This window comes from Brachyhypopomus gauderio, chromosome 3 (genome assembly GCF_052324685.1).
Source record: "Brachyhypopomus gauderio isolate BG-103 chromosome 3, BGAUD_0.2, whole genome shotgun sequence".
In the NCBI taxonomy this organism is placed as follows: Eukaryota; Metazoa; Chordata; class Actinopteri; order Gymnotiformes; family Hypopomidae; genus Brachyhypopomus; species Brachyhypopomus gauderio.
In genome coordinates, this window is record NC_135213.1 from 33,862,929 (window position 1) to 33,890,824 (window position 27,896).

At 49.4% G+C, this 27,896-nt stretch overlaps 1 protein-coding gene across 3 annotated transcripts in view; it reads right to left on the reverse strand.

The window, feature by feature from the left end:
- Positions 1–770: 770 nt before the first annotated feature.
- Positions 771–27,896, reverse strand: part of abca2 (ATP-binding cassette, sub-family A (ABC1), member 2) — a 60,618-nt gene continuing 33,492 nt past the window's right edge. For 2 of the 3 annotated variants that reach the window (XM_076997834.1, XM_076997835.1), the window contains exons 14-50: positions 27,686–27,782; positions 27,389–27,562; positions 26,621–26,723; positions 26,246–26,360; positions 24,722–24,912; positions 24,326–24,476; positions 23,973–24,177; positions 22,858–23,016; positions 22,449–22,629; positions 22,063–22,275; positions 16,162–16,358; positions 15,150–15,359; positions 14,677–14,852; positions 14,000–14,120; positions 13,560–13,841; positions 13,211–13,426; positions 12,987–13,089; positions 12,411–12,736; positions 11,930–12,143; positions 11,659–11,764; positions 11,471–11,582; positions 11,315–11,375; positions 11,037–11,211; positions 10,141–10,256; positions 9,644–9,791; positions 9,417–9,540; positions 9,201–9,333; positions 8,927–9,047; positions 8,329–8,507; positions 7,335–7,476; positions 6,887–7,021; positions 6,688–6,791; positions 6,513–6,605; positions 5,807–5,909; positions 4,838–4,975; positions 4,405–4,614; positions 771–2,674 (exon numbers count right to left, since the gene is read on the reverse strand). In XM_076997834.1, coding sequence (XP_076853949.1) covers positions 2,639–2,674; positions 4,405–4,614; positions 4,838–4,975; positions 5,807–5,909; positions 6,513–6,605; positions 6,688–6,791; positions 6,887–7,021; positions 7,335–7,476; positions 8,329–8,507; positions 8,927–9,047; positions 9,201–9,333; positions 9,417–9,540; positions 9,644–9,791; positions 10,141–10,256; positions 11,037–11,211; positions 11,315–11,375; positions 11,471–11,582; positions 11,659–11,764; positions 11,930–12,143; positions 12,411–12,736; positions 12,987–13,089; positions 13,211–13,426; positions 13,560–13,841; positions 14,000–14,120; positions 14,677–14,852; positions 15,150–15,359; positions 16,162–16,358; positions 22,063–22,275; positions 22,449–22,629; positions 22,858–23,016; positions 23,973–24,177; positions 24,326–24,476; positions 24,722–24,912; positions 26,246–26,360; positions 26,621–26,723; positions 27,389–27,562; positions 27,686–27,782 — 5,670 coding nt within the window. In that variant the 3' untranslated portion in view covers positions 771–2,638. The remainder of the gene's footprint in view (positions 2,675–4,404; positions 4,615–4,837; positions 4,976–5,806; positions 5,910–6,512; positions 6,606–6,687; positions 6,792–6,886; positions 7,022–7,334; positions 7,477–8,328; positions 8,508–8,926; positions 9,048–9,200; positions 9,334–9,416; positions 9,541–9,643; positions 9,792–10,140; positions 10,257–11,036; positions 11,212–11,314; positions 11,376–11,470; positions 11,583–11,658; positions 11,765–11,929; positions 12,144–12,410; positions 12,737–12,986; positions 13,090–13,210; positions 13,427–13,559; positions 13,842–13,999; positions 14,121–14,676; positions 14,853–15,149; positions 15,360–16,161; positions 16,359–22,062; positions 22,276–22,448; positions 22,630–22,857; positions 23,017–23,972; positions 24,178–24,325; positions 24,477–24,721; positions 24,913–26,245; positions 26,361–26,620; positions 26,724–27,388; positions 27,563–27,685; positions 27,783–27,896) is intronic. The other variant, XM_076997836.1, reaches the window with a different exon arrangement.

A 27,896-nucleotide genomic window follows, 5' to 3' on the forward strand; every position in this document is an offset into this window, starting at 1 on the left:
TTTTAAAAATTGTATTTCTTCATTTACCAGTTTAAGCTATTATACATCAGAAGTGTCATAACAGACCATTACAACTATACAGTGATTTGCGACTACAGTGTCACTCAAATATTTGGGACTTGACTTGGACTTGAGAACAAAGACTTGAGATCAAAGACTTGAGACTTGACTTGGACTTGCAAAAAATGACTTGTGAGCATCTCTGCACCAGAGTCACAAAAAGGACTGAGAAGGTCTTAGAAGGTCTGTATTCCAAAAGCCTCCTTAGCAAGCAAAGTCTCCACTGCCCCTTCTTGTAGAAGGCCTGTGTGTAATCTGACCAGTCCAGTTTATAGTTCAGGTCAACACCCAGGTAGCCGCAGGTGTCATTACTCTGTCCCTGGGTGTATTATTACTACTTTGTAGTTCTGCAGTTCACCAGTCCAGGTTAAAACAAAACAGAAAGGTTAAGTGCCCATTCATTTGGATCTAGATTAATTTGGATTCAATTTGTACTTGTTGCATTAAAAATTACATTAAAAATGTAATGCATACTTCATCAATTTGTTTTGTTTTATAATTCACCACAAGGTTACAGAAAAAAAACAGGTGGAAACAAGTATGTGTGTTACATGCGAATAATGTAATAATATTATGTAATAATAACTGCAACCAAACCTTTGCCTTTGAATGTTATTGAAACCTATTTTTCCAATCGATACAATGTGGCCCTGCGTTCAGCCACAACTTGCAATGTCCTTAAATTACTGAAGGAAGAATTGGGAGTTCAATGGAGTTGAACTTTTGAGTTTTATTCACAACAAAATATTTGGAGAATAGCAAAGGAAACTATGACTCAGTTTCAGGTCATACATCTAAAAATATTATTTTTCCCTTTGGTTGGTTTACATGAAAAATAAAACACGAAGTTGCCCGTGGCAGCCTTATTCATATCCGGCTCTTTCTTTCATTATTTAATGTTTTCGACCTAGAGGACATCTTATTAATTGGTTTCCACAAGTCATTGTTAGGATTAACACGTCATCATTAAGCTAAACACAAGCCATCGTTAAGATAAACCACTGCCTGAGCCAAACACTGAACACTTTTAGACCATCAAAACGTTAATATCACAGATCACATGGTTCTGTACAGCGTACAACCTGCAACAGACAAGAAACATGGACACAAATGGACATCAGTTAAAAGTCATTTTAAATAACATGGGTAAAACCCTTTAATTTTTTAGGATAGATTACTGTCCAAATTGACTAAAATCAATTACAAGGTAAGGAACAAAAAATAAAACAAAATCACAAACATATCCTTTACTGGCTGCCAAACAAAATGCAAGATAAACATTTAAGGTCCAGAAAAGGTCCTGAAATCAATATGTTTTTAAAAGCAGTTGAATCAAAACGTTCACCTTTGGCATCACAGTGCTAGTGAAACAGTTGTATTGAACATATACTGTACATTGACATCTCAGTCTGCCTTATGCAGTTCTCCATTATTTTCAAGAATGTAACCAAATAGGATCATTACACAGGTTTACACCTCAACTGTCTTAGCCAATAAATATAGAATTAAACATCAAAATGAAAGTGTTCAGTGTAGAAAGTGCTCCCCTGTTTGTCAGACAGATAAGAAACCCTAGCTTTAGGAGGCACTAATATGTGCAAAATATTTTCATGCCATTTACATTCAGTAGGTGGTCATCTTAAACATAGTATCCATAGTATCAGGGCTGGTTCTGACCAGTTCATCTAAAGGCCATAGAATTAATCTCCAGTTAGTTTTTCAAAGCTCTGACAAAGGTGCATTTTTATGTCAGCATTCTTGAACAATTCCAACAAATCACATGTATACAAAAACACTTCATTAGGCAAAATAAATCATTCTTCAACCTACAGACAGAAAATATAGGACATACCACAGGCTTGACTCTATAGCATGCTCTCAAGGCAGGATTGACATATTAACAAAGATTAGGTCCAAAGATGTAGCTACATCAATTTCTCAACTGAAAAACAAGTATAACCAGTCATAAAAACAATACGTTTAACATGATACAAATGCCGAACCCAAAATGGTCATACATTATGTTATCCTCAACAGCTATAAAGCACTAATTCAAAACAGCATGTACATAATTAATTTCAGGATGTTTAAGTCCTTTTACCTAAAACAAAAAAAAATAAAAATCAAACCAAACGCAGTCTGAGTAAATGATCATTCAAGAAACGCATTACTTTATTAATTCTGTCCAGCATATATTTGAAATGAGTTTCAACATTTCAACAGAAACATCATCTCCTATAGACATTTGTTCTGTGGAACAGCCAGGCAGTCCATAACCGGGGCAATTCTCCAAAGACTCATTTTGTGCACTGGACATTTCCTCTTATCTGGAACCATTTGCAGTCCAGTCCGTTTGCACGCTCTGTTCCTGCGTCCCACTGGAACAGCCTCTGAGCACTGGTGGAGTTGACCAGGGCTACATACTCCGCCCACTGTTACAGTGCACATGACCAAACGGCACGTGTCTTTCTAAGGCTGGAAGCCTTTCCACAGAGCTGCTATGGGCATGTGTATCTGTGGCCAGACTGAAGTCTTTACTTGAAGCGTTGCTTTTCTCTTTCCTCCTGCCATTGCTGTCTCAGCAGAGAGTATCTGTGTTAAAGGACAACTGCACCTAAAGGCACAATAGAAAAATAGAACCATCATCACCACATCTTGTTTGAAGGGCCCAAGCAATTCATTTTTCCTACTAGAATATTTCATATTCACAATACTATGCAAAAGACTATTAAGTCATGTAACAACGTTGGTTTTTGATTGTAGTGCGAAAGTTCTTCGCTGCTTCCTTTTAACTTTATTTTTTTTACTGTACCACATTATCACATATTTCAGGGTTGCTAACTCTCACGCATTGAGCGTGAGACACACGCTCTCACGCCACACTTCCGATTTCTCACACCGAAAAAAAAAACTAGTTTATTTACCTCTGATCTATGGCCACTGGCGATTGATCGATCGCGATATAATACTTAATTTGTGTCCATTTTACACCCCACCCAGTAACAATTTACGCTCGCCAACCCAACCGTCAACAATTTACACTTGCCACCCCCTCCAGGTTCAAATCTCACTCCAAGTGATCTTGAAAAGTTGGCAACCCTGCATATTTTAATGATAAATAAATAATAACCATATTAATAATTACATTATCGTGCTGTCAGCTTGCATGTTCTTGACCAAAAATAAAGAAAGGCTGCCAAATAGTATAAAACGTCCTGCTATACCCTCTGACAAAACGTCCTGCTATACCCTCTGACAAAACATCCTCCTATACCCTCTGATAAAATGTCCTGCTATACCCTCTGACAAAACGTCTTGCTATACCCTCTGATAAAACGTCCTCCTATACTCTCTGGCAAAACGTTCTGCTATACGCTCTGATAAAACCTCCTGCTATACGCTCTGATAAAACGTCCTGCTATACCCTCTGATAAAATGTCCTGCTATACCCACTGATAAAATGTCCTGCTATACCCTCTGATAAAGCGTCCTGCTATACCCTCTGACAAAAAGTCCTCCTATACTCTCTGACAAAAAGTCCTCCTATACCCTCTGATAAAACGTCCTGCTATACCCTCTGATAAAATGTCCAGCTATACCCTCTGACAAAACGTCCTGCTATAGGCCTACCTTCTGATAAAACGTCCTCCTATACCCTCTTATAAAACGTCCTCCTATATCCCCCATACTCAAATAGCGGCCCGCGGGCTACATGCGGCCTACGGGCTATCTATTTCTGGCCCGCGAGCTGTTTTGAAAAGTGTTTTTTTAGGAATCTTTTTTTTCAATCGCGCTATGCGGTCTTATTTTGAAATCACACACCGCGATCTCAAGACGATGCCGGGGATTGCCTTTATGGCAACAACAAACACGTAGCAGGAATTTCCAGGAATACTCAGGAATTTCCCTCTGGGATCAATAAAGTATCTATCTATCTATCTATCCAGCAGATGCCCAAATGCGTTCGCCACCCCCCCTCCCCCCCAATGTCGACAGTTTACGTTCGCTACGTCCTGCTATACCCTCTGATAAAACGTCCTGGTATACCCTCTGATAAAACGTCCTGGTATACCCTCTGACAAAACGTCCTGCTATACCCTCTGACATAATGTCCTGCTATACCCTCTGACAAGTATCTGATTTTCCTGACAGACTCTCTGACAGAGTATCAGAGTATCAGTTTTCCCCAAATAAACGTAGACATCAAGACATCAAGCTGACATCAAGTTGTTTAATTTAAAAAAGAAAGATTTTGTTCAATAGTTTTTGTGTTTTGTTCTCAAATTTTGTTTGCACAGTACTGTAAAAGTGAAAGGTGATTATTTGTAAGTTTATAAGTCTCACCCTCTCTTCCTCAAAGCTGATGAGACCTTCGTCATCGTCACTCTCCAGCTCCTCCGGTTCCTCGCTGACCAGAGCATTCAGTTCTGTGTTAGCTGGTCGGGGCCGGAGAATGTTCAGCAGACGCTGCAGTGGCGACTGACCTCCACTAGAGGGCGAGGTCTCCTGCTGCTCCAAGTTGTCACTTTGCTTTTTGGCAAAATTCACAAAAACCTGACAGAGAAAAGAAAAGACTGAACATTGTTAAATGTTGTTACAGTCTTAAAGAGATTAAAGTAATCTTAAAGTCATCTTCAGGAGAGACTGAAGGGAGTATCATTAATGCAGTTTTATATGTAAATACATTGTGTTGAATATCATAACACAATCTTATTAGTAGTTTGAAGCTGACAGTTATGCGGCACAAAGTTGGCGTTGGATCACGTGGGACACTCACGTTGTCCAGGGTCGTCTGGCTGACGGAGTAATCTTCAATGCTCAGCACCTCCACCACCTGCTCCATCTTACTGAAGACCTGAGCCAGAGAAATGCGCTCGGACTTCAGCTGGTACTGTATCTTGGTGTGGTGCCTCTCCTTGGGGATGGGTGACAAACTGTTACTGCAAGCACAGCAACTAATGAAAACAAAACTAGCAGAAAGTCCTGCATGTGTTTTTGTGTTTGGTTTAGACAAAACACAGTGATTCCAATTTTAATTTCTAGGCCACATTATAATGGAAACTAATGATAAATAAATTAAAGAAACATTCTGTTCTTAAATATTCATAAACATATCATGGAAGGGCTGTCAAACTAAAACTAAAATTCTGTAATCTTTGCTGTTATTCTTGCAATTAGAGCAATGCTTTACACAACATTATACACAGTATATATAAATATTAAGTAGAATAAATGTTTGTCATATATGATTGATTTAAACTTATTTTAAAATTTATTTAAAATAAACACATAGTAGAAAACATGACTATTATTTACACCCATGTTATTCAAACACAAGAATATGCAGACACAAGAGACAGACACAAGAGGCAGACACAGACACAAGAGGCAGACACAAGAGACAGACACAAGAGACAGACACAGACACAAGAGGCAGACACAAAAGACAGACACAGACACAAGAGGCAGACACAAGAGACAGACACAGACACAAGAGGCAGACACGAGGCAGACACAGACACAAGAGGCAGACACAAGAGGCAGACACAAGAGACAGACACAAGAGACAGACACAGACACAAGAGACAGACACAAGAGGTAGACACAGACACAAGAGACAGACACAAGAGACAGACACAGACACAAGAGACAGACACAAGAGGCAGACACGAGACAGACACAAGAGGCAGACACAAGAGGCAGACACAGACACAAGAGGAAGACACAAGAGACAAAGTGCCCAAACCTTCAGGACGGCCTCCGGGAAGTTCCTGCTGAAGAACCGGATCACTTCTTTCACACTTGCAGTCGTCTTCGTTCGCACCGTGATCATGTAGCCGTCCCCAAACCTGTGGATTGGATGTGAACATATCGGACGGCCTGAAGAGAGCAACAAGCAGATATACTGGGATCTACTGGGATATACTGGAAACCAGAGAATGATGAGGTGTAGCCTTGGCTAGTTGCTGGGCAATGTGCGAGGTTGCCGGGCGCAGTGCGAGGTTGCCGGGCGCAGTGCGAGGTTGCCGGGCGCAGTGCGAGGTTGCTGGGCGCTGTGTGAGGTTGCTGGGCGCTGTGTGAGGTTGCTGGGCACTGTGCGAGGTTGCTGGGCGCTGTGTGAGGTTGCTGGGCACTGTGCGAGGTTGCTGGGCGCTGTGTGAGGTTGCTGGGCGCTGTGCGAGGTTGCTGGGCACTGTGCGAGGTTGCTGGGCGCTGTGTGAGGTTGCCGGGCGCAGTGCAAGGTTGCCGGGCGCAGTGCGAGGTTACAGGCCCAGTGCGAGGTTGCTGGGCGCAGTGTGAGGTTGCTGGACGCAGTGCGTGGTTGCTGGGCGCTGTGCGAGGTTGCCGGGCACTGTGCGAGGTTGCTGGGTGCTGTGTGAGGTTGCCGGGTGCTGTGTGTGGTTTCTGGGCGCAGTGCAAGGTTGCTGGGTACTGTGTGAGGTGTGGCTCACCTGTTTTTCAGGTGCTGTATGCTGCCCAGACACTTGAACCTGCCGTTCACCATGATCCCGAGCCTTGTGCACAAAGCTTCACACTCTTCCATGCTGCGGGAGAAAGTCACGTGCAGTAAGCAGTGTGAAATGCACCTGAGCCCCCTCATATGACAGCAGGGTCAAAGTTCATCACCTGTGCGACGTCAGCACCACCGATCGTCCCGTCTTGATGATGTCAAGGATGAGGTTCCACAGGAAGCGGCGGGCTTTAGGGTCCATGCCCGTGGTGGGCTCGTCCTGTGACACACAACAGGGGACGTTACGGGGGGAACCGGCTCCATCCACTGGTCAGTGGGGGGCGCTCAAGAGAACTGAGTGAACAGAGGTCCAACCAGGAAGATGAGGGAGGGGTATCCGATGAGGGCGATGGCCGTGGAGAGCTTGCGCTTGTTCCCCCCACTGTAGGTGCCGGCGGGCTTGTCGGCGTACTTGGACAGCTCGAGCTTCTCCAGGGCCCACTGGACCACCTGCTCATGGAAACACCACGTACTGAAACAGTGGAAAGCGTGGAAACAGCGCCAAGGAGCGAAAAGGAACTACAGGGAATTATTTTTAAAAATGGCACCGTTGTGACCAAGATAAAATAGCAGTGGAAATAGCTGGTAATAGCTGGGACTATTTACTATTTACCACGACTTCAGAGGAAACTTTCTAACATGTGTGGCTGTGAGAGAGAATATTTTGTAGTGTGTCACAACATGACTTAACAAGTCATCATACAAGTCAGTGGAACTGTGTGTGTGTGTGTGTGTGTGTGTGTGTGTTCAGGTGTCGCCTCACCCTCTCCTGGTCCTTCCATGGTACGCCCCGTAGGCGTGTGTACAGTTCCAGGTGTTCTCTTGCTGTGAGGTCCTCAAACAGAGCATCAAACTGAGGACAGTAGCCAATACTCTGTTGCACACGCAACAGCTCCTTCAGGATACTACAGCACAAGAAAGAGAGAGAGAGAGGGAGAGAAAGAGAGAGAGAATGAGTGAGAGAGAGAGGATTAGAGATTTGACTAGACGTCCTGCTCCCTTTATTTAGAAAGACCATCATTTGTAGCACCACAACGATTTCATGAAAGATATATACTGCTAATTGTAATCAATTCAGTGTGTGTGTGTGTGTGTGTGTGTGTGTGTGTGTGTGTGTGTGTGTGTGTGCGTGCGTGTGTGCGTGTGTGGTGTGCGTGTGCGCGCGTGCGCTCGTGCATGCGTGTGAGTGTGAGTGTGTGTGTGTGTGTGTGAGTGTGTGTGTGTGAGTGTGTGTGTGAGAGTGTGTGTGTGTGTGTGAGTGTGTGTGTGAGTGTGTGTGTGTGTGTGTGCGTGCGTGTGCGTGCGTGCGTGTGAGTGTGTGTGTGTGTGTGTGTGTGTGTGAGTGTGTGTGTGTGTGTGTGTGAGTGTGTGTGTGTGTGTGTGCGCGTGCGTGTGTGTGCGCGTGCGTGTGTGTGAGTGTGAGTGTGTGTGTGCGTGTGTGTGCGTGTGTGTGAGTGTATGTGTGTGTGTGTGTGAGTGTGTGTGTGTGTGTGTGAGTGTGAGTGTGTGTGTGTGTGCGCGTGTGCGTGCGTGTGTGTGTGTGTGTGTGTGTGTGCGTGTGTGTGGGTGTATGTATGTGTGTGTGTGTGTGTGTGTGTGTGTGTGTGTGAGTGTGCGTGTGAGTGTGAGTGTGTGTGTGCGTGTGCGCGTGTGTGTGTGCATGTGTGTGTGTGAGTGTGTGCGTGTGCGCGTGTGCGTGTGTGTGTGCGTGCCTTTGGGCTTTGTTAACACACAGAAGCTGTGGTGAGGTGCGGTACCTGTTCCTGTCGATGAAGGCCTCCCCCCCGGTGGTGCTCTCGTCTCCAGTCAGCATTTTGAAGGTGGTTGTCTTTCCTGCCCCATTGACTCCCAGCAGACCGAAACATTCCCCTGGACGCACCCCCAGACACAGGCGGTCCACCGCCAAGATCCGCCCCATCTTCCGAGATTTATACACCTGCAGAACGAAGCATTTACACTGACTATAAGAGACTGGGAGAGGCAATAAGAAAATAATGTGTTGGTCAATGACCTGCCTTCTGTTGAAATATTTGGTTGTATTAACATGTCCTGAATGTTTTTTTAAGGGAGTCTGTCCTTCCTGTCTGACGCTGCATGAATCAAGTGATCGCACAGGAGGAGCATGTGTAGTTTGGGAGGGATCTTTAAGAGAAAGATTTAGCCTGGATGGATTGAAGGTGAGAGGCTGGACTCCTTCGGTGGATACAGAGGAGATTCAGGAGTATCAAACCTTTGATGAAATGTGGTGGATGTTAGCAAGAATTGTAATATTGATTATGGCAGCTTTGGAAACTGTTGATGATTGGTTAACGTATTACACTGCTGGAGGGTTCGTGCGGGAGGCCGCTGCCTCACCTTGGTGAGGTTCTCGATCTTCAGCATGTCACTGTCGGCGTCTCCCCTCAGAACTCTTCGTCTTTCCCGCGCTACGTCGACATCGTCATCCTCGACAGGCTGACTGTTTACTGGCACTCTCCTGCAAAGAATGAACACGTAGCGCCATTTTCTTCCTGTCTTTCATCGACCACCAGTCAGAGCAATGCGATCACACACAGACACGCGTTTGTAATGTGCTCATACACACACATTTGCATGAACACATTTGCAAATTCTGAACACACAGACTCACTGAGGTTTCCTGAGGAAGTTATACTGGCAGAGAATGGTGATGAGGAACCCGACAAACCCCTCTATGGTCATGGCCACCAGCCCACGGGTCACGATGTCCCATTCAAAGGGAGACTTCACCTTATCAAACTGACCTGCAGGACACAACACAACCATGAGGGGGCAGCAAAGATCAGCGCTGTTAGGCGCCTCCATGTATGCAAAAGCACAAACCTACCTATTTTAGCATAGTACTCATTGATGTATTCATTGTAGGCCATTTCCATCAACCCATGACCGAGGTTGTAATTAGGAAAGATGAGGAAACAGGACTTCAGATAGCTGTTCACAAGCTTCAGATCCTGGGCGAGCGGAGAGAAAATCACAGCAATTGAAACAAAACAAGTGTTCCTATCTCTTCTGCCCAAATCAGCGATGTTGACCTTTGACCCTGCTACTGTGTACCTTGTCATGTTCGAACAGCTGGAGGAGGAACGTCGCCACGGTAGCCGTGATTCCGATGAAGAGGTTAATGACGATGAGGAAGACGTAAGCGGTACTGGGCACCTCGAACCAGAAGGAGGCTGGGTACATGATCGGAGTTATGGACCAGCTGCAGAAAGGTGGGAAACCAGTGATAATCAAGAGAATAAACACCAAATTTCAGTGCATGAAAAATTAATATCAGATCATTTCTTAAGAATATTCATTAATTCTCTATGTATTCACTGTTGTTCTCCTTCATGCTGATTCTCTTTCTTGTATGTGTGTGTGTGTGTGTGTGTGTGTGCGTGCGTGCGTGTGTGTGTGTATGTGTGTGCGCATGTATGTATATGTGTGTGTGTGTGTGTGTGTGTGTGCGCATGTATGTATATGTGTGTGTGTGTGTGTGCGCATGTATGTGTGTGTGTGTGTGTGTGCGTGCGTGTGTGCGTGCGTGTGTGCGCAGTGCGTTTCTGTACCCATAGAGCAGGAAGAGAGACAGCACGGCTGGGAAGTTTTTGGGGGACGTGTACGCAGGAAGGTCGAACACGAAGAGAATGAGAACACAGCATGTGGCAGGAACCAGGTAATTGAGCTATGAGAGAGAGAGAGAGAGAGAGAGAGAGAGAGAGAGAGAGAGAGAGAGAGAGCACGAGAGAGAGATAGAGAGTGTGTGAGTAAGAGAGACTTTGACTTTTAGGGTGGATATACTAAATCAGCCGTTACCTTCCTCCATCACTAAACCCAAATCCTTTCAAACACTTTTATATAAAATAACAGTTCATATATCTATAATCCCACAGTCCCTGCTGAAAGAATACACCACACACAACACACCATACACAACACACCATACACAACACACCATACACAACACACCATACACAGCACACCATACACAACACACCATACACAGCACACCATACACAACACACCATACATAAACATTATCATACATAAACATTATCATCTACTATCAGCAGAGCACTCTGCATCTACAACACCCACCATACACAACACAACATACAATGTGAGGTAATTTTATGAAGTCACTCCAGGGCATACCAAGACCAAACCGGTAAACACAGTATCTAAATTAAAGACCATGAGAGAGAGGGAGAGAAAGGGAGAGAGGGAGAGAAAGGGAGAGAGGGAGAGATGAAGAGAGGGAGGAAGCAATTGAGTGAAAACTACGGGGAGAGAAGCCATTTAGACTCCAGAGGTGGGCGTATGGACAGCAGACAGATGCCATGGCTCACACACACACACACACACACACACACACACACACACACACACACACACACACACACACACACACACACACACACACAGACACACACACACACACACACACATGGCTCCTCACCCTTACCATGTCCCATATGTAATTGGCCAGCCAGTAGATGACAGGGTCACACCCACTGACGAACTGCAGGTGTTTGGCCTTTGTAGACTTCTCAGCGACCAGAAAGACCACGAAGCTGGCCGGCACGAAAGACATGGCCACGATGATGAAGATGGCGATGACCACGTCTGTGCCTTGGAGCCTGGGGGGGGGGGGGGGGGGGCAGAGGAGGTGTTAGAGAGGATCTAGAGGAGAGAGAGGAGAGACGAGGGCATAAAGACTGAAAGGAGCATGCAAACTCTTACAGATAGTCCAGAGAAAGGCTTGCACTGGTCCTGTTCATGGGATGATTGGTCACTGTGATGCCTGTACACACACACACACACACACACACAATCAAGGGACGGCATGAACACACACAGCGCTCCTGTAATGCAGTGCCCTGGACCCCGGAGACTGACCGTAAGCCGCAGGGTTGCCCTTGCTGATGGGCAGGTTGGCCCGCAGGATGGCGTTGTTGAGCACGTTCAGGTACGTGGGCATGCTGTGGTAGCCCTTGTTGTTGTACAGCACCTGCGGAGAGTGGGAGGGGCGTCAGGCAGGAGGCGGGGCTCCGGAGGAACACGTGTGCTGCGCGCCACTCGCTCACCTGGGACGCCCGCCGCACCGCTATTTTGCGCACCATGGGCGGCGTCTTCCTCCCAAAGGACGCTGGGACGGATTTCTGGATGTTTCCAACGGTGATGCCTCCATATCTGTGGTGCAGAAGCAACGCGGCATGTACAATGTGACCATGGATTGTATTGGTGGCCATTATCCACCAATGAATGACCTTGCATGCATAATGCTAATTTACAATGCTAATTACAGTGATGCAATTGGGTGGCATTAGCATGTTTGAATGGAGCGGCGCGTCGTGCCTGTGCAGTCTCAGGCGGTCCGAGGTGTAGAGCAGGTACTCGGACACATTGCGCCCAGTGATGTCCACCAGGATGTCCCCGGTAACCACCTTCATGAGCGGGGGCCGCCCACCGACCCCGCTGGGGCAGGAGAAGCCCGTGCCCTGCATGGAACAGACACAGCGCACCGGCTCGTGGATGGAGAGGGGCAGCGGGGGTGGAGACGTCACCATCTCTACAGACACACAGCGAGAGTAGCACAGCAGTCAGCTTGTCCAGACAGGAAACGCTTCACGCTGACCATTCTTTCGCATTCTTTATATTTTTATTGACATTGCGCGATGGCTATACAAATGTGTATTTTTAAAACGCCAGCCTAGGAAAACAAACGGATCTGGAAGTGAAAAGGAATTACAAAATCGGTTTAGGTTCACGTGTGACATTTGCACGGCCGTCCGCTGAGGCGAGTTTATCGCACGTCGCACGCGACAGGCGGCCGTACCGCGGACGGTGGTCGGAGGGGCCGCCGTGTAGTTCCAGAGGCCGTCCTCAAAGTGGGGCTCGGGGTCGTCAGAGGGAGCCGGCGAGGGCGGAGGGGGCACGAAGTTCGACAGGGGGACGCCCTGCGTAAAGGAGTCCAGGCACATGGGGTCAAAGTAGCGGGTGGCCAGTGTCTTGGCGTTGTGGGCGTAGGGGTTGAAGGTCTGGGCCAGCTGGTCCAGGGTGTTGTTGAAGGGCGTTTTCAGCACGCAGGTGGCCCCCACACCCGAGGGCATGAGCAGAGTCTCGACGATCTTTGATGGGCCGGCGTCTGGGGACAGTTTGCTCCTGGAGTGAGCCAAGAGTGGTGGAGCGTTACGGTGGGAAGAAAAGGCAATCTTTGTCTCCTCAGTTTTATCCTGATCATAATACCGTCATCATAATCGCTAGTATCGTTTTCATCATTTTTACTGCCAGCCTTGCAGCTGAAATTTGGATCATTACTTTGTGCTAACGACATTCGTAACAGTTATGATTGTGTAAAACAAGTAAAAGTTATGCCGGTATGCAACTTCCTTTGCTGTGAGGAACCTCTCACCTGTACTGCGGTCGGTTCTCGTTGGCATAAGGGACGAAGTTTCCTCGCGGCTGAGTGTAGTTATGGTACTGGGACGGCGAGAGGATGAGGGGAGGCAGGTCACCTACAGGCGCGAAAAGAGAGATTGGTCCAACGTTAACCTTTACGTGCTGCGGTGTTAAGACTGGAGCTCCATCTTGAAGAACGGTCACAAGACAAGCGTCTACGTCCACCCTCTGCCTCACCTATCTCCGGCACGGACAGCGCCACTGTCATGGCCACGCAGACGAAGAAAGCAGGTAGCAGGATCTGGGAGAAGAGTCCTTTGGTGTTCCTCTTGGCACAGTGGAATCTCTTGACGATGAGACCATGGAACTGACGCAGACGCAGCCACCAGCCCTCCAGCTTGAAGCTGCCCTGCCCCTCCAGCACCATGGGCTCAGGCGGGCATGGCTCACCATCTAGGGAGGGGCAGGACTTATATTTATAATATATATAATACATCATAAATATATGCATATTATATGCAAATATATGTATATTATATGCAAATATATGTGTATATATTAATATATGTATGTATAATGCCCTCACCTCTAAGGCTGGCAGAGTCTGGGTCCTGGTTGTTGTTGAACAGGGGGCAGTATTCTCCGTAGAAGTCAGAGTACGGACCGCCCTCGTCCCCCCGCACGGAGCCCACCGAGGAGTCCGAGTGCAGGGAGGCCTGGCTAGGGCTCAGCCTGGAGCACATCACCAGGTTACTCATCTCCACCTCCGGCCGGGTCACGGCACCGTCAGCAACCCCCTCGCACTGTGGCGCAGCTAGTAAAGTCGAAGGCTTCCCGGCTGACGCGCCACCGGGCGAACTCTTCAAATCTAAGACACAGAAAAATACAAAGAGACCTCAGAACATGTCAATCGGAAGATGACAAACAAAAGCTCTGCCTGTAGCTTCTCCAACAAATGCTGATTTTCACGTGTGTGTGTATATACGTTTTCACGCGAGGTCTTTGCATAAGGCTACTTCCTCTCACCTGCGTCACTGTTCTCCAGGGACAGGTCTTCCTCCGACACTTTAAGGAAGACCTCCTCCAGCGTGGTGTCCATCACTCCAAAGCTTGTGAGAGCCAAACTGTCCAAGCTCTGCTCCAGGGCCTGGGCGGAGAGACCGCTGGTCAGCCTCGCTGCTGCTCAAGGCACACACATCCACTTCCACACATCTTTCTGCTCCACTCCTCATTGTGTGCGATCTGAGAACTCAGTCTCTCCTGCCATCCCAAACATGCTGCTCAAATGCAGTTATGTTCTTTCAACTACCAAAGTCAGAAACATTGGAATCGGATCGACAAACAGTCACATTTTTTGGAATATTTAGCATTTTTCATTTTAATCCTGTGAACTGTGCTTGCACGATGTAAGGGATTTCTTTTAGTAACACTTAATCTAAACGTCTTGAGGATCTTAACATTTCAACACAGTCTGGCTGCAATAACCAATCAGAAAGACAAGGTCCATCCTGCCTGTCAGGCCCTTGAATTGGATTTGTAAAAAGATTTGGATTGAGGGAGTTGGGCTGGAGAGAAGATCTGGACCCTGGAAGATCTGGGTAAATGTGGTGGAAGTTTGCAATAAGTGTAAAATCAATTATAGCAGCTTTAATCTTTCCCAAGCCTACTTGTGTGTGTGTGTGTGTGTGTGTGTGTGTGTGTACCTGAAACAGTCTCTCAAAGCAGCCTTTCTTGACTGCATCTGATGGCAGGATGTAGGATAACTCGGTGTTGGAGTCGGACACCAGCAGGCAGGATGCTACGTACTGTCGGATAAACTGGGTCACTCTGCTCTCAGAGCACAGGGACATGGACGAGCAAGGGGGTGCCCTCAACTGGTCTGAGAACAGACAGAAACTGAGCTTAAAGTAGGTGAAGGTGTGTTTGGAAGGTTGCTTGGCTGTTCTAAAAGCAGAACAAAGAGTGGTGAGAAAAGAGCTCGAACGCAATAGTCAGTAGTTGAGCACCTACCGGCATTAATTACAGTAACTGCATTAAAAACCACCACAGGGTGAAAACACATCCTGTCAAATACTGTATTTATAAAAACCATAAACATAAACATTTCACATAAACAAAAGGCTTTTCGTGTGCAGAGGTGGACAATGGATGACTACCCAGAAGAAGAGATGCTTACTGGAGACAGACATGCACTTGTGGGCCTCACCGGCAGGGTGGGAGTCGCTCTGCTTCTTGACGAGGGTGAGCTTGTAGCCGTCACCGTAGGTGCTCTTGAGGAACAGAGGAGAACCACAACACTTCAGCTTCCCATGGGAGATGATGGCGATGCGGTCTCCTAGGAGATCAGCCTCATCCATGTGGTGAGTTGAGAGCAGGATGGTTCGACCTGTTTATGTGTGTGTGCAAACACACACACACAGACACAAGCACACAGACACACACACACACACACAAGCACACAGACACACGCGCACACACACAAGCACACAGACACACACGCACACACACACACACACAAGCACACAGACACACACACACGCACACACACAGACACACACACACACACAAGCACACAGACACACGCGCACACACACAAGCACACAGACACACACGCACACACACAGACACACACAAGCACACAGACACACACACACACACACACACAAGCACACAGACACACGCGCACACACACAAGCACACAGACACACACGCACACACACACACAAGCACACAGACACACACACACGCACACTCACAGACACACACACACACACACACAAGCACACAGACACACGCGCACACACACAAGCACACAGACACACACAGACACACACAAGCACACAGACACACACACACAGACACACACACACAAGCACACAGACACACACACAGACACACACACACACAAGCACACAGACACACACACACAAGCACGCACACACACAGACACACACACACAAGCACACAGACACGCACACACACACAAACACGCGCACACACGCACGCACACACACACGCACACACACACACACACACACACACATACACATACACATACACACACACACATGCACGCACGCACATCAAGGTTTATTCTGCTGTTCCAAGGCCTTCAATCAGCCATGATACAAATATATAAATGCTTCGTTGTTTACATTGGTTTGGTTTTAATTACAGGATGTTCTGACCCTGTTTGTATTTGAGAATGAGGTCCCAGATGGCCCGTCGGGCATATGGATCCACTCCGGCAGTGGGCTCGTCCAGGATCACCGCCCGGGAGCCGCCCACAAACGCGATGGCCACCGACAGCTTCCTCTTCATGCCCCCCGACAGCGTCTGCACCAGGCTGTGCCTCTTATTGGACAACTCCAGATCCTCAATCATCCTATCAAAGAGGAGAGATCATCCGTGTCATTCACAGATGCACATGACCCTAGACGGCCATCAAAGAGAAACGCACCAAAGATAAACACATTAGGGAGCATTATGGGAAAACGGGGAGAATGGCTAATTATGTAATTCTAGCTAACAGCCATATAAAGCATAGGACGTGAGATGGAGGAAGGTTTTATATCAGATTGGCAAGTTTGAATAATGCTGCCGGGTTTATTCTAGTGAAACTCACTGGAATCTGCCTTTTGTTCGAGTAATGACCACTGTTTAAGGACTCTTGGAGGCCGATAAAGAGGCTGTTATGTTAGCAGAGGCATTAGAGCAGCACAAAATCACGACCTGCTCCACAAAAAGCTTCACTGTGTTCCTCAGCGAGATGGAATAATGCAGATCTAAAATAGCCCTGTCTGGAAGCCAAGCCATTTAAAAAGATACGCGCACCAAAAAGTCTAATAACACGTCTCGAGACAACCTCTCAAATTCACGAACACCGTGTGTCTGTTGTGTGTGGGTGTGTGTGGGGATGGGCGTGTGAGCGTGTGGGCATGGGCATTTGTGGGTGGGCGTGTAGGAGTGGCCATGTGTGGGTGACCATGGAGGGTGGGCATGTGGGCATGGGCTGGGCGTGTGTGGGGTTGGCGTGTGGGGTAGGTGTGTGTGGGCATATGTGGGTGTGGGAGTGTGGGGTGGACATATGTGGCTGTGTGAGGGGCATGGGCGTGTGGGGTAGGCGTGTGTGGCTGTGTGAGGGGCGTGGGCGTGTGTTGCTGTGTGAGGGGCGTGGGCATGTGGGGTTGGCGTGTGTGGCCGTGTGAGGGGCGTGGGTGTGTGGGGAAGACGTGTGTGGGTGTGTGAGGGCGTGGGTGTGTGGGGTAAGCGTGTGGAGTGTATGGCTGTGGGAGGGCGTGTGTGGCTGTGTGAGGGGCGTGGGCGTGGCTGTGTGAGGGGTATGTGTGTCTGTGTGAGGGGTGGGTGTGTGGGGTAGGTGTGTGTGGCTGTGTGAGGGCGTGTGTGGCTGTGTGAGGGGCGTGTGTGGGTGTGGAAGTGTGGCTGTGTGAGGGGTGTGTGTGTCTGTGTGAGGGGTGGGTGTGTGGGGTAGGAGTGTGTGGCTGTGTGAGGGCGTGTGTGGCTGTGTGAGGGGCGTGTGTGGGTGTGGAAGTGTGGCTGTGTGAGGGGTGTGTGTGTCTGTGTGAGGGGTGGGTGTGTGGGGTAGGAGTGTATGGCTGTGGGAGGGCGTGTGTGGCTGTGTGAGGGGCGTGGGTGTGGCTGTGTGAGGGGTGGGTGTGTGGGGTAGGAGTGTGTGGCTGTGTGAGGGGCGTGGGTGTGGCTGTGTGAGGGGTATGTGTGGCTGTGTGAGGGGTGGGTGTGTGGGGTAGGAGTGTGTGGCTGTGTGAGGGGCGTGGGTGTGGCTGTGTGAGGGGTATGTGTGGCTGTGTGAGGGGTGGGTGTGTGGGGTAGGAGTGTGTGGCTGTGTGAGGGGTGGGTGTGTGAGGGGTATGTGTGTCTGTGTGAGGGGTGGGTGTGTGGGGTAGGTGTGTGTGGCTGTGTGAGGGGTGTGTGTGTCTGTGTGAGGGGTGGGTGTGTGGGGTAGGTGTGTGTGGCTGTGTGAGGGGTGTGTGTGTGGGGTAGGTGTGTGTGGCTGTGTGAGGGGTGTGTGTGTGGGGTAGGTGTGTGTGGCTGTGTGAGGGGTGGGTGTGTGGGGTAGGAGTGTGTGTCTGTGTGAGGGGTGGGTGTGTGGGGTAGGTGTGTGTGGCTGTGTGAGGGGTGGGTGTGTGAGGGGTGTGTGTGTGGGGTAGGTGTGTGTGGCTGTGTGAGGGGTGGGTGTGTGGGGTAGGTGTGTGTGGCTGTGTGAGGGGTGTGTGTGTGTGTCTGTGTGAGGGGTGGGTGTGTGGGGTAGGTGTGTGTGGCTGTGTGAGGGGTGGGTGTGTGGGGTAGGTGTGTGTGGCTGTGTGAGGGGTGGGTGTGTGGGGTAGGAGTGTGTGTGGCTGTGTGAGGGGTGGGTGGGTGGGGTAGGTGTGTGTGGCTGTGTGAGGGGTGGGTGTGTGTGGCTGTGTGAGGGGTGGGTGTGTGGGGTAGGTGTGTGTGGCTGTGTGAGGGGTGGGTGTGTGGGGTAGGTGTGTGTGGCTGTGTGAGGGGTGGGTGTGTGGGGTAGGTGTGTGTGGCTGTGTGAGGGGTGGGTGTGTGAGGGGTATGTGTGTCTGTGTGAGGGGTGGGTGTGTGGGGTAGGTGTGTGTGGCTGTGTGAGGGGTGTGTGTGTCTGTGTGAGGGGTGGGTGTGTGGGGTAGGTGTGTGTGTCTGTGTGAGGGGTGGGTGTGTGGGGTAGGTGTGTGTGGCTGTGTGAGGGGTGGGTGTGTGGGGTAGGTGTGTGTGGCTGTGTGAGGGGTGGGTGTGTGGGGTAGGTGTGTGTGGCTGTGTGTGGGGTAGGTGTGTGTGGCTGTGTGAGGGGTGGGTGTGTGGGGTAGGTGTGTGTGGCTGTGTGAGGGGTGGGTGTGTGGGGTAGGTGTGTGTGGCTGTGTGAGGGGTGGGTGTGTGTGGCTGTGTGAGGGGTGGGTGTGTGGGGTAGGTGTGTGTGGCTGTGTGAGGGGTGGGTGTGTGGGGTAGGTGTGTGTGGCTGTGTGAGGGGTGGGTGTGTGTGGCTGTGTGAGGGGTGGGTGTGTGGGGTAGGTGTGTGTGGCTGTGTGAGGGGTGGGTGTGTGGGGTAGGTGTGTGTGGCTGTGTGAGGGGTGGGTGTGTGAGGGGTATGTGTGTCTGTGTGAGGGGTGGGTGTGTGGGGTAGGTGTGTGTGGCTGTGTGAGGGGTGTGTGTGTCTGTGTGAGGGGTGGGTGTGTGGGGTAGGTGTGTGTGTCTGTGTGAGGGGTGGGTGTGTGGGGTAGGTGTGTGTGGCTGTGTGAGGGGTGGGTGTGTGGGGTAGGTGTGTGTGGCTGTGTGAGGGGTGGGTGTGTGGGGTAGGTGTGTGTGGCTGTGTGTGGGGTAGGTGTGTGTGGCTGTGTGAGGGGTGGGTGTGTGGGGTAGGTGTGTGTGGCTGTGTGAGGGGTGGGTGTGTGGGGTAGGTGTGTGTGGCTGTGTGAGGGGTGGGTGTGTGTGGCTGTGTGAGGGGTGGGTGTGTGGGGTAGGTGTGTGTGGCTGTGTGAGGGGTGGGTGTGTGGGGTAGGTGTGTGTGGCTGTGTGAGGGGTGGGTGTGTGGGGTAGGAGTGTGTGTCTGTGTGAGGGGTGGGTGTGTGGGGTAGGTGTGTGTGGCTGTGTGAGGGGTGGGTGTGTGGGGTAGGTGTGTGTGGCTGTGTGAGGGGTGGGTGTGTGAGGGGTGGGTGTGTGGGGTAGGTGTGTGTGTCTGTGTGAGGGGTGGGTGTGTGGGGTAGGTGTGTGTGTCTGTGTGAGGGGTGGGTGTGTGGGGTAGGAGTGTGTGTCTGTGTGAGGGGTGGGTGTGTGGGGTAGGTGTGTGTGGCTGTGTGAGGGGTGGGTGTGTGAGGGGTGGGTGTGTGGGGTAGGTGTGTGTGTCTGTGTGAGGGGTGGGTGTGTGAGGGGCGTGTGTGTGAGGGGTATGTGTGTCTGTGTGAGGGGTGGGTGTGTGGGGTAGGTGTGTGTGGCTGTGTGAGGGGTGGGTGTGTGTGGCTGTGTGAGGGGTGGGTGTGTGGGGTAGGTGTGTGTGGCTGTGTGAGGGGTGGGTGTGTGGGGTAGGTGTGTGTGGCTGTGTGAGGGGCGTGTGTGTGAGGGGTATGTGTGTCTGTGTGAGGGGTGGGTGTGTGGGGTAGGTGTGTGTGGCTGTGTGAGGGGTGTGTGTGAGGGGTAGGTGTGTGTGGCTGTGTGAGGGGTGTGTGTGTGGGGTAGGTGTGTGTGGCTGTGTGAGGGGTGTGTGTGTGGGGTAGGTGTGTGTGGCTGTGTGAGGGGTGGGTGTGTGGGGTAGGAGTGTGTGTCTGTGTGAGGGGTGGGTGTGTGGGGTAGGTGTGTGTGGCTGTGTGAGGGGTGGGTGTGTGAGGGGTGTGTGTGTGGGGTAGGTGTGTGTGGCTGTGTGAGGGGTGGGTGTGTGGGGTAGGTGTGTGTGGCTGTGTGAGGGGTGTGTGTGTGTGTCTGTGTGAGGGGTGGGTGTGTGGGGTAGGTGTGTGTGGCTGTGTGAGGGGTGGGTGTGTGGGGTAGGTGTGTGTGGCTGTGTGAGGGGTGGGTGTGTGGGGTAGGAGTGTGTGTGGCTGTGTGAGGGGTGGGTGGGTGGGGTAGGTGTGTGTGGCTGTGTGAGGGGTGGGTGTGTGTGTCTGTGTGAGGGGTGGGTGTGTGGGGTAGGTGTGTGTGGCTGTGTGAGGGGTGGGTGTGTGGGGTAGGTGTGTGTGGCTGTGTGTGGGGTGGGTGTGTGTGGCTGTGTGAGGGGTGGGTGTGTGGGGTAGGTGTGTGTGGCTGTGTGAGGGGTGGATGTGTGGGGTAGGAGTGTGTGGCTGTGTGAGGGGTGGGTGTGTGGGGTAGGTGTGTGTGGCTGTGTGAGGGGTGGGTGTGTGGGGTAGGTGTGTGTGGCTGTGTGAGGGGTGGGTGTGTGGGGTAGGTGTGTGTGGCTGTGTGAGGGGTGGGTGTGTGGGGTAGGTGTGTGTGGCTGTGTGAGGGGTGGGTGTGTGGGGTAGGTGTGTGTGGCTGTGTGAGGGGTGGGTGTGTGTGTCTGTGTGAGGGGTGGGTGTGTGGGGTAGGTGTGTGTGGCTGTGTGAGGGGTGGGTGTGTGGGGTAGGTGTGTGTGGCTGTGTGAGGGGTGGGTGTGTGGGGTAGGTGTGTGTGTCTGTGTGAGGGGTGGGTGTGTGTGGCTGTGTGAGGGGTGTGTGTGTGGGGTAGGTGTGTGTGGCTGTGTGAGGGGTGGGTGTGTGGGGTAGGTGTGTGTGGCTGTGTGTGGGGTAGGTGTGTGTGGCTGTGTGAGGGGTGGGTGTGTGGGGTAGGTGTGTGTCTGTGTGAGGGGTGGGTGTGTGTGGCTGTGTGAGGGGTGTGTGTGTGGGGTAGGTGTGTGTGGCTGTGTGAGGGGTGGGTGTGTGGGGTAGGTGTGTGTGGCTGTGTGTGGGGTAGGTGTGTGTGGCTGTGTGAGGGGTGGGTGTGTGTGGCTGTGTGAGGGGTGGGTGTGTGGGGTAGGTGTGTGTGGCTGTGTGAGGGGTGGGTGTGTGGGGTAGGTGTGTGTGGCTGTGTGAGGGGTGGGTGTGTGGGGTAGGTGTGTGTGGCTGTGTGAGGGGTGGGTGTGTGGGGTAGGTGTGTGTGGCTGTGTGAGGGGTGGGTGTGTGGGGTAGGTGTGTGTGGCTGTGTGAGGGGTGGGTGTGTGGGGTAGGTGTGTGTGGCTGTGTGAGGGGTGTGTGTGTGGGGTAGGTGTGTGTGGCTGTGTGAGGGGTGGGTGTGTGGGGTAGGTGTGTGTGGCTGTGTGAGGGCGTGTGTGTGTGGGGTAGGTGTGTGTGGCTGTGTGAGGGGTGGGTGTGTGGGGTAGCTGTGTGTGGCTGTGTGAGGGGTGTGTGTGAGGGGTGGGTGTGTGTGGCTGTGTGAGGGGTGTGTGTGTGGGGTAGGTGTGTGTGGCTGTGTGAGGGGTGTGTGTGTGGGGTAGGTGTGTGTGGCTGTGTGAGGGGTGTGTGTGAGGGGTGGGTGTGTGTGGCTGTGTGAGGGGTGTGTGTGTGGGGTAGGTGTGTGTGGCTGTGTGAGGGGTGTGTGTGTGGGGTAGGTGTGTGTGGCTGTGTGAGGGCGTGTGGACTCACTTGTCCATCTCTTTACGGATGTCCTCCTCCTCCATTCCTTTGAGGCGTGAGTAGAACCACAGGTGCTCCTCCACACTCAGCTTGTCAAAGAGCACGTTGTGCTGGGGGCACATGCCCAGGTTCTGTCTGATACGCTCCATCTCCGTGCGGATGTCGTGCCCGTAGATGGTGGCTGAGCCCGAGGTGGGCGGGAAGAGTCCCGTCAGGATAGACCTGGGAACCAATCAGAACACTAGCAGTCAACGGCTTCAAGATTAGCAAGATCTACTTCATCTTCGGGTTTCTGAGTCGCAGTCTCACTGTTATTCTCAGAGGAAACACACACACACACACACACACACACACACACACACACACACACACACACACACATCTCAGTGTCTCACATGGTGGTGGTCTTGCCGGCCCCGTTGTGGCCCAGGAAGGAGACCACCTGGTTCTCATGCAGGTTCAAGCTCAGCTTGTTCAGAGCCAGTTTGCTGCCCGTCTTGTACACTTTGGTGAGCTTGTCTATGCACACCACCAGAGGCAGGTGACTGGGCTCCTCTTCTATCCCACGGCTTTCCTCTAGGGGGCGATAAACAGTGTTGTCTAATTCAGCCACAAGTATAAATCAATGTAATGTGATAAAACATTTAGCAAAGAAAATTAGGCAAAGTTAATGTATTATTTCTAACTTTTATTTTACAAGACTCAAAAATAACCACATCTTTTATGTCCATGGTTAAACATTATCTATAGAACAGCAAGCCAGCGTCTGATAAGTGATCTGAAATCGCCTCGTCAGGCCTGTACCTAAGCGTCTGTGCTCCATGGCGCATGCCTGATCCTCCTCCATCACACTCAGCCTAGCACCGCTCCCCCATGGCCACTCCCACGTCTCGATGCGCCCACTGCCCAGCCAATAAGATTTCTGAAGGGGGAAGTACCATGGGCGGGGCAACCCATACATCCCTGCAGAGGAGGAGATCATGAATATGCAGGAAAACTGCCGACTCATTAATGAATTGTTGCAGGAGAGAGAGAGAGAGAGAGAGAGAGAGAGAGAGAGAGAGGGAGAGAGACATAGAGAGAGGGGGAGAGAGAGACAGAAAGAGAGGAAGAGGGAGAGAGAGAGAGGGAGAGAGAGAGAGCCTTATAGTGAAAATGTAGCAACTAGAGGTTTTTACAGGTGACTGCCTTTGATATAAACGAAAACAATCAAATAAAATAAGTGATTAAACAGGTTTAAAAACAGTTACTGAATAGCATTACTGTGTGTACTGTGTGTGTGTGTGTGTGTGTGTGTGTGTGTGTGCTGAGTAAAGCTACTTCCTCTCACATCATAGTACACCATAGTAATACTGTGCAAGACCCCCCGTTGCTCTCTGAACAGTCTCAATCTCTGAAATGCCTTATTGTACACGCATACGTATGGTTCATTTTGATGTATGACTGATGTATCACCGTTCCTCCCTTTCTCCTCTTTCATGAACAAAGCACTTCCACCCACAGAACTGCTGGGGGTTTTTGTTTTTAGCATTCTGACTCCACGTGATGTGTTGAGAGTGAAGATCCCAGGAGACCATCAGTTTCTGAAGTACTCAAACCAGGCCATCTGCTACCACCAACGTGCCATGATCAAAACCAGTCAGATCTAACTTCCCCGTACCGTGTTTCCAAGGTATAATGTCAATATTCAATGGCCTGTTTGCATTACACACTGCCACGTGACTGGCTGCTGGGATAATTACATGAAAGAGCAGATACATAGGGGTTTTTAATAAGCCAGTGATTGTATGTATGTATTTATGCACATATGTATGTATGTATGTATGCATGTATGTATGTATTTTCCCCATGGTCTATGCCAATCAACTTAACATTGGATGATTACATCATGAAGGCAGATGAAGTGTGTCATGGTTCACCTGGATGAACAGCCTCTATGTACCAAGTCAGCACTCCGTAAACAGTGGCGTCGATGATCAGCATGACCATAGACAGCAGGAGGTTAAAGTCGTCGCCCTCTACTGGCGACTGGTTGATGGTGCGCCACTGAATGCCCACTCCAGCCACCTCGTACAACGCAAAGTACTTTGAGCCCAGGCCAAACGCGGTGGTGGACATCAGCGACTGCAGATGGGCGAGGAAGTGACATGTGAACAGAAGGAGAGAAGGTAAACCAACTTCATCTTAAAGCACCTTGTACGTTGGGCTCAGAAGGTCAGAAGGTTTGCTCAGAAGAGCAAATGTGAGCTAGAAGGATGTGGGAGGTGTCTACCGCAATGCACTTCTCGAAGGCTGTGATCTTGTCATGGGCCACCTCCTCTCTGATGGCCACATACATGTAAGGAACGTAACTCAGGAAATAGATGATCCCTCCACAGGCGGAGGCCAGCTTGGCTTTGGAGTAGATCACAGACACCAGGAAGCTAGAAGAGAGAGAAGAGATCAGTTACTGCACTCACGATATCCTTTTACATCCTGGCAGTGATCACCAAAATAGATCCTTACAAAAAGATCCTTTTTTTTAAGGATGTCTGAGACTGTCCTGAGCTCTGTAAACAGCACATGAAAATTATAAACATAGTTTGGATGTGCTAATCAATCAGGAATCTTTTCTAATCTTGACATGTAAACCATCAATCTGGATCAGTACTGTACACTTGTACGTTACCAGAACATGATGGTGGCGACAGCATAGATGGTGAGGAAGAGCCATATAATGAAGGGGTCGCTGTGGAGAAGAACACGGCCGTATTTCAGGATGGCTGTCAGCGCAGTGACCGATATAGAGAGCTGGACAAAGCCAGTGATGAACCAGGCCACCCAGTGCACAGCGTTGTTCAGGCCCATCATCTTCATCACCTGAAATAAATTGTTGTTTTCATCAGCATCATGTTTGTTGAGGCTTCTAGAATTATACGGGTTCTTGAGGGCTTCTAGAAGTGTATTGGGTTCTTAAGGCTTCTAGAATTATATGGGTTCTTGAGGCTTCTAGAAGTGTATTGGGTTCTTAAGGCTTCTAGAATTATACGGGTTCTTGAGGGCTTCTAGAAGTGTATTGGGTTCTTAGGACTTCTAGAAGTGTATTGGGTTCTTAAGGCTTCTAGAAGTATATGGGTTCTTGAGGCTTCTAGAAGTGTATTGGGTTCTTAAGGCTTCTAGAATTATACGGGTTCTTGGGGGCTTCTAGAAGCGTATTGGGTTCTTAAGGCTTCTAGAATTATACATGTTCTTGAGGGCTTCTAGAAGTGTATTGGGTTCTTAAGGCTTCTAGAATTATACAGGTTCTTGAGGGCTTCTAGAAGTGTATTGGGTTCTTAAGGCTTCTAGAATTATATGGGTTCTTGAGGCTTCTAGAAGTGTATTGGGTTCTTAAGGCTTCTAGAATTATACGGGTTCTTGAGGGCTTCTAGAAGTGTATTGGGTTCTTAGGACTTCTAGAAGTGTATTGGGTTCTTAAGGCTTCTAGAAGTATATGGGTTCTTGAGGCTTCTAGAAGTGTATTGGGTTCTTAAGGCTTCTAGAATTATACGGGTTCTTGGGGGCTTCTAGAAGCGTATTGGGTTCTTAAGGCTTCTAGAATTATACATGTTCTTGAGGGCTTCTAGAAGTGTATTGGGTTCTTAAGGCTTCTAGAATTATACAGGTTCTTGAGGGCTTCTAGAAGTGTATTGGGTTCTTAAGGCTTCTAGAATTATATGGGTTCTTGAGGCTTCTAGAAGTGTATTGGGTTCTTAAGGCTTCTAGAATTATACGGGTTCTTGAGGGCTTCTAGAAGTGTATTGGGTTCTTAGGACTTCTAGAAGTGTATTGGGTTCTTAAGGCTTCTAGAAGTATATGGGTTCTTGAGGCTTCTAGAAGCGTATTGGGTTCTTAAGGCTTCTAGAATTATACGGGTTCTTGGGGGCTTCTAGAAGCGTATTGGGTTCTTAAGGCTTCTAGAATTATACATGTTCTTGAGGGCTTCTAGAAGTGTATTGGGTTCTTAAGGCTTCTAGAATTATACAGGTTCTTGAGGGCTTCTAGAAGTGTATTGGGTTCTTAAGGCTTCTAGAATTATATGGGTTCTTGAGGCTTCTAGAAGTGTATTGGGTTCTTAAGGCTTCTAGAATTATACATGTTCTTGAGGACTTCTAGAAGTGTATTGGGTTTTTGAGGGTTCTAGAAACCTTTCTGAGACCTGGTGAGACCTCACCTCTTTCAGACGATGCTCCTTTTCGGCAACTATGTGCTGGATCATCATGGCAACAGAATAGACCCAGGAGATCACCATGCACAGGGGCATCATGTGCTCGATCACAAACAGGAAGCTGCACAGACGAGCAGATCTTAGCGGCACAAGGGCACAAAAAGCTCACGTGTGCCAGCTGTTCCGATTTCACGCCTGGCAGCAGATCACCAAGAGTGTAATTACTATAATCGTCAGTCATCAATGCCTCTAGAATCGTACTTTCACAGGTCTCTGACATAAATCCTGTGGTTCGGTGCTGGAAATTGTCTAACGAAAGAAAACCGAGAACACAGCACGAATGCAGAAAAAATTTCAGCTGTCAGTGTGACAGGAGCTCACTCGTCTCTTGTGTAGCAGGGGTACGGGAACATTTGGACATAATTCCCTGGCTCCACCACATCGTGTCCGACAAACGTGTTGATGATCGCCCTCTCCATCATATCTAGAAGAAAACCCCACACGGCAGAATCTTTTACAAGCTTTTACAGTATTAGATTAAATGAAGCTAATATCGCATTTCCCTTAGTGCCGCACGACCTCACATTATTGTGTGTTGAGGAGCTCACGGATTAAAGCTAGGCTCGCTAGCTTCTTCTATGGCCTTAAATAAAAGATGATGCAGTCACAAAAAGCGACTGAGGCAACATTTTCCATCTGCATGTTCACAGGTGTTGCAGGCTTAGCATTACCAGGTAAGCAGTTTGCCAGGACACATCCATTGTAAATAAAACATCAAATACGTAACGTGTCTCCCATGGCAACCCAGAGTTCCGTGGACACTGCCAGAGCGTGTTTTATTGCTGTGCCCACGTTTTTTTTTTTACTATGATTTGCATTAATTCGAGAAACGATGCTTAGGAGGTCGGGCACGGGTGAGTATTTATATTCCTCTGCTAATAAAACTGCCAAACTTACAATAACCTCACTCACATCCAAGATTTCAAAGAACAGAGCGAACTTTGAGAATAAAGTTACCTGAAATAACTCCTAGAAATTGTTTTGCACTTTTTTTGCACTGTTTTACCTTAAATCGAGCCGGTCCGTATATCACAAAGCATGTGAACAGTTCTGTATCTACCAAAGCACAAGTTAATCTGCCACTGGTACCTTGGATCCACACGAATCCATACAGGAAGTAGAACTTTCCGCCCGTGTTTGGTCCAGGGCGCCAGTAGGCCCGACGGATCTCATTGGTCTTTTCAGTAAAGCTGGAATTCTGTCTGATCTTATACTGAACATGGGGAGGCAGTGAGCCATCTTTATTGGTCTGAAAAATCACACCTACAGAGAAAACAGGACACAAGGCACAGGGAAACATCACCACAGCGAGATCTGGTCCAGCTATTGGCATATAGAGGGAGGATTAGGTACATGTCACATATCGCCAGCGGTGAGGTGACTCACTGGCGAAGACGGAGATGTTGTCCTGGTAGGCCTGGTTCAGAGTGTAATTTACAATGCTCTCCTCATCACGGAAGCCCTTGAAAATGTCCACACTAACCTAAACGATCAACAAAAGGCCATGATACATCATATGACATCATACCTAAACATTTAATAAAAATTTAAGTGAACACAAATTCCTGACAATCGAGAAGCTTAAATGTTTGTGCAA